The sequence below is a fragment of the Apodemus sylvaticus genome, chromosome 11 (assembly GCF_947179515.1).
Source record: "Apodemus sylvaticus chromosome 11, mApoSyl1.1, whole genome shotgun sequence".
In the NCBI taxonomy this organism is placed as follows: domain Eukaryota; kingdom Metazoa; phylum Chordata; class Mammalia; order Rodentia; family Muridae; genus Apodemus; species Apodemus sylvaticus.
This window is the reverse complement of record NC_067482.1, coordinates 15,024,603-15,030,602: the sequence shown is the minus strand read 5'-3', so window position 1 is coordinate 15,030,602 and position 6,000 is coordinate 15,024,603. Positions and strand designations below refer to the sequence as shown.

General features: G+C 43.4%; 1 protein-coding gene across 1 annotated transcript; it reads right to left on the bottom strand.

Annotated features, from left to right (window-relative positions):
* Nucleotides 1–472: 472 nt before the first annotated feature.
* Nucleotides 473–3,162, bottom strand: LOC127696299 (PRAME family member 8-like). Its single transcript, XM_052198867.1, is given in 3 exon segments — nt 473–1,040; nt 1,836–2,426; nt 2,876–3,162. Coding segments are annotated over 3 exon segments (1,446 nt in total).
* Between the last annotated feature and the right edge of the window lie 2,838 nt (nt 3,163–6,000).

The following is a 6,000-nucleotide window of genomic DNA, read 5'->3' as shown; positions in this document are numbered from 1 at the left end:
TATAACATTATCCATGTACCCAGGATTTTGAATCATTACATGTCTGGCATCCATGTGTTCATTTTGACTCTCTCCAGAGGGTATTTGTTGCAGAATGATTAAAGGTAGATACTTTATGCTAGTTACAAACCAGGAATGACATCTAAAAAAAGAACCCTGGTTCTGTTTATTGACTTGACATTACAGTTCAGAACAAAAGTTGGCAAGTCCATTACAAAGCATCTCTTAATCTGTCCTGGCAGAAGTCACTCAAAACAGCCAAGTTATCATCCTGACTCCACAAGTCCTCTGTTCACACAGTCCAACAGATTGTTTCCCATGCCAAGCTCAGCTTCCAGGATCTCAGTTCTTGTACAGTCTTTTGTTTCCAAGCATGTATAAAGTGTCTGAAGTCACAGTCTCTGACCATTATGCATGAGAGATGTGTCCCAGTCCTGTCCGTTATTCACATCAGGAAGTCCTGTATCCATGCTCAGTGCCAGCAAAAACAAAATCTCACACCTTGGCCATAGAGACCGCGCTCACCACATTTAGGACAATTATCTGTAGCAAAGGAGATATTCTTGGGCTGCCTTATTGCCCTGAGAGTTTCCAGGAGCTGCAGACAATGTTGGGCAAATCTTACTCTGGAGACATGAGCCAACCTATCATAGCACTCCAGAGGGGCAGGGTATTGTTCCACATTCATCTTGCTCCAGTTGACTGTGTGCTCCAAAAGGTCCTTCAGGATGGGCATGGAGAAGCAATTGTTGTAGAAGTTGATCTTGGTGAGCTGAGAGCAATGTGTGAGGGCAGGTAGGAGGGCAATGAGCTGGGAGTCCTTCACCCTACATCCCTGAAAATCCAGAGTTTCTAGAGTATCTGCCACCTTTTGGAGGAGACATTTCATAGGCATCAGATCCAAATCTGTCAGAACCACACCTCTCATTTCCAGATGTTTTAGCTGAAAGACACTCTGGCAATGGGAGAAGGAATCCAAGTCTGACTATGAAAGTTGGTAGTGAGTGACAGAAAGGGAGCTCAGAGGCGTCATCAGGTGCCTAGAGATGAAGGGGACCAGAGGGTTAGTTCTGGCAAATGGTGATGGAGAGCATGGGGTGGGCTTTTCAATGTCTTAGAAGGGTACAGGGACCCCAAGCTGAGTGTGAGCAAATGATCAAAGATATTATCTGAGATGCTTCTTTTTGGAATCAGCTTAGTGAAGTCAAACCCACACGTGATCTGCTGGCCATAGTCTCAAGCAGAAAACCATTATACCCTATAAAACCCAGGATAACAAGGAGGAAGTTTCATGCCAGGAGAGTCCTGACAGGATCTAAGGACATGACCTGTGGCCTCAGTCAATGCTGCATTGCACCCTGACCTCTCCACAGTCACTCATGCTATCATGCAGATGCCCACACTCCCTCTTGTCTCATGCACTCAGCCCTACTGAGGGTCAAGCATTTCACTCACGGAGAAGTAGGGGGAGAGGGAAGGCTGTGCCCATAGATCTAAGCAGACAGCTCACCTTCTCACATTGCTGCTGAGTCCCTCAAGATCTAAGTACATTCAACTCTTCCTGTCCCCTTTATGATGGATTGTTTGCCTAGGATTCCAAGAAGAATTTCAAGCCCTCCTTACCATATCTGACCTACTCCGTATCTCCCTTTTGTCCTCTGTTTCAGGCATGCTCATTTAAGACTTGGAATCACTACACATTACTTACATATTCTAAGGAGCCCCTAAATGTTTGTTCCCAGTGACTGAGAGACAGGCATCCTGGACCACTAATCTTTAAAATGGAAGAGGAAAATTTGCTCTGCTAGCTGACCCAGTCCTCCATCCTTGTTCACCTGAGGACCTGATTCATGTGGTCTTTGAGGAAATGGACACCACTCATGGAGAGATGCTGGAGACAATTGAATTTGGAGAAGACAGATATGAACTCCTGGATATACTGCTCTTCTCTGTCTCCTGTCCTATTGGCAATCTTGAAGACGTTCTTGTAGAGGGGTGCCAGGAAGAGTTTGCAAAGATTTCTCATCTGCCCAAAGCAGGAAGCAAATTCGGCCAGCTTGTACAAATTCCACTGAGTGTTCAGTTCCAATTCCTCAATATGCTCTGGATGAAATATATTCAAGATCTTGCTGATAAAGTCCATGGGCATAGCCCAGATCTTCATCTTTGCACAACACAAATGTAGGGAGTCATTTCTCTGCTGGGCCCACTTCAAGAAGGCTGCTTGTGCTTCATCAAGGCGTGGCCTGAGGCACAACTCAGTTACCACCTTCAGCTGCCTCCTCAATGCATATCTGGGAACAACCTTCACTACTGTCTTCTCATCCAAGGGCTCTGAAGAACAGCTATCGTCCTCTGTACCAGCCCATATGTTCCAAAAGGCATGGTGCACATTCCTCAGTTCCAGAACCTGAAGTTTTCCCCTGCTGAGGGTGAACACATGTCAAGTATCAGCAGCCGCAATGACCCTCAGTAAGGTTTCACTAAGTGACTCTATAGTGAAATACCCCTCAGCCTGCCAAGCTGTATATTTTTTAAACAACAGTGCAATGTGCACACATGCATGCTGCACAATTTTCTCTGAGCTGCATGTGTGGCCCTGACCACTTTCCTACCTCTAAGTTACTCATTATTTCTCCCCAGTCCCATTATTAATGGTTTTAGGAATGGCAGGGATAGATAGGCACATTCTACTGTGAGGCTGCTTGGATCAAAGCCCTAATCCACTGATAACTGTCCTTAGTCCAAGCACACAATAGCTATAAGGTTCCTGAATCAGTGTCTGGTGATCCCATCAGAAGCCATTCGCAATGACCCCACAATCTCTACTGTGTACCCCACATGGTCTCTTATATAATACTTGACCTTTGCTCACCTGGGGTGAAACCCTTTAGTCAGTCGCATGTCTATTCCATCTAGCACAGCTTGCAACATTTCCAGTTTAGGCGTCTTCATCAATGCCCCCACAGGGAGACAGGGGAAAGGCCAGGCTGCCAACATTGCCTTTATGAGCTTGGTTTGTCTGCCACTGAAAGCCTCCTTGAACAGTGCTGGGAAGAGTACAGAGGGGAGATCCTCCAGAGAGGATATGGCCAAAGCCTCATCTCTCACCAGAGACTGAATTGCCAGCTTCTTGTGTGTGGCTGCGGTCTGAATACTCATCTTCTAAAGTCTCGAGTCAAAAGACTCCTGCCAAGAAGTCAGAAAGGAATACACGTTCAAGACAAACTTAATACAATTTCCTCAACATTATATCAACCACTAAGCTTCTGAGCTAATGCTCTAACAGTAACAGAGAAATCAATTTGCCTGTTTAACCTAAACTGGTAGTGGAAAGAGAGGCTCCCACAACGATATTGTGGAAGTCTTTATATCAAGCAAATATTCACATAATTGTCAGATCAAAATATTTTATGTAGGACCCTTTCTCAAAAACAAAATAAAATATCTCAAACCTATGCAAATAAAAAGAAACCGAGGAAACAAACATACCAATGTAAATCCATGAGTTATGGATCAAGATTAATTCCCAGAAAACAGAATGACTTCAGTGCATTTCTACAATATTGAATCTTACCTGTGTCTGGGAAGTAGAATATGTCCACAGAGCAAACATGTGTGTAAAAGAGGCAATGGAAAAGCTAAGGCAATACACATGAGTAAATCACATGTGTCATTTCAGCTATATGATGTGGAAGGATATCAAAGATACCTGGCTTACAGGTCTACAGTGTAATCCAGGGTCTCACAAAAAAAAAAAATAAAGACCATTACAGTGAAGGGGAAACATGAGGGAGAATTTTAATCAGATTGTCTGATTTGGAGATTACCTGGAGGCACATGGCCAGCTCTAAGAGAGTAGGCACAGCATACAGAATCCTTGTCTCAAACAGTTATAACAGGCAAAGTAATGGAATATATACACAAGCTATCATGGGATATTATTGGTGATGAGGCTAAAATTTCATTTGCAATGAAACCCAAGATCCTCAACATGTTCCTCTTAAGGAGTCTGAATTTCTCTATATCAAACTGCATGACCCAAGGGAAAAAATGGTTTACATACCAGTTGAGCAATGCAGATATGTTGCCAAATCCCAGCCGAATCAGGGAGTTTTCCAAGATGCAAGCCTCTGACTGTGATATGTGGCTCCATGGAAGCCTTTATATACATCTCTGCTTGCCCCTCCCTATTGTAGCCACACCCTTCAAACCCAAACCGGAATTGTATTTCCTGGTCTAATCTCTACCCTTTAAATTAAAGATCAAAGTTGTAATCATTTCACTCATTGAATCAGAAGGACTTGTGATAACAAATTTCCCACTCATCGTCATTCACACACACAAACACACCCAAAAGTTTCTTGGATAAATAAAAAACATTCCATTTGTTAATACACCATACAACACCATGTGGGTACATTTATTCCTTCATTTGCATAAGATCTATTCAGTTTTCAAGTTGTACCAGTGACCATGTCATGCTCTGAATCCAAGGTTGTTTTAGAGGTCCAATTCTAGGAATCCTTCAGCCTCAGAAAACTTCTTATGGCTAGGATTCTTGTTATGAATAACTATTTCTTGTATGATTTTATTCATGTGACCAGAGTTTGCATCAGGTAAGGGTTTAATCGGTTTTTGATGAGAGACACGACATAATTGGAAGATATTCTTTTTCACTGGATTTGGAACAGATTGCTATATCAGAGACAGGACTATACATTGAAGCTCAAGGAATGAAGTGGATGCTCGGTCAATAAATTTCAGCATCAACCCCTCTAGAGATGGTGCCGGAGCATAGCTTGACCCCATTACTATACTAGCCAGGGTTCTGCATGTACTCAGATGGTCGGGAGCTACCCCACATACAGGAATTCTACCTACAATTCTCTTTGCAGCAGACAAGATGGGGCATGCAGCAAGGATGCTGGGACATCCCTGAGATAGGATGCTCAGTTCATGGTCATGTTCATCTAAATTGTAAGCCGTAGTATTGTGTGATCTCTACAAAGCCTGCTTCCTAAATGGACGAAAGCAAACAGAAAAAGGAGGGTGTGAGGGAGATGGTGCCCTTGGCTCCCAAGGAAGCAGAGAGTAAGTCAACTAGGATCAGCCAAAAAACCTTCCTCAAGGAGATGTAATCTAGAGTGGGTCGTGGGCTGAAGGGTTGCTTTAGAAAGTGTGAGCACCTGTCAATCTTATATTCCTATCATCTATGTGGTGGCTTGAAATGATCTGTGATTACAGTTCCAGCCAACCTGAAACCTCATTCTGACCTGCTAAGGCAGCAGGCCTGTGAGGGTTATCCATTCCTATTTGTACACAAGCACCACTCCCCATAAAATCAATCATCTTAAAACAGCAGCTCTATCTTGGGTTTTGTGGCACACACCTTTAATCCATCCCCTCAGGAGTCCAAGGTTGACTGGGTCAGTGAGTTCAAGGCTACCCTCATCTAAATAAATAATTTAAAAACCAGTAAAGCCTATGGAGTGAGGATCTGTCTTATAATTAAACCAGAGCTGAGCAGGGTAGCACAGACCTAAATCTCAAGAGAGGCAGGGGCACCTTTGATGTTGAGGCCAAACTGGACCACAGAGTAGCTTATGGCACATCTAGGGCTCTTAAACAATGAAACCCTGCCCCAAAACAACAAAACAAAGAAACACATAAACAAAGTGTAGTTTACTAGATGGCGCAGGTACAATCCTTACAACTAGCATTAGGGAGGTAGTAGCAGGTGAACGACTAAGGTCAAGGTCAGCATGTTGTTCTGACTGAGTTCAGGAAGAAGGAGACATGTTAAACAGACCATCACTTTCAAAAACCAACCAAATAACCAAACAACCAAACAACCCAAAACCAGACAAGCAATCAAGCAAAGCAAAAATTACCCAAAACACAATTCTAAAAGAAAATCCTCCAGAGAGCTTAAGGTCCAGTGAGATGGCCCAAAGAGCAATAGCACTTGCCGCCCAAGTAAGTGCTGAGTTCAGTAAT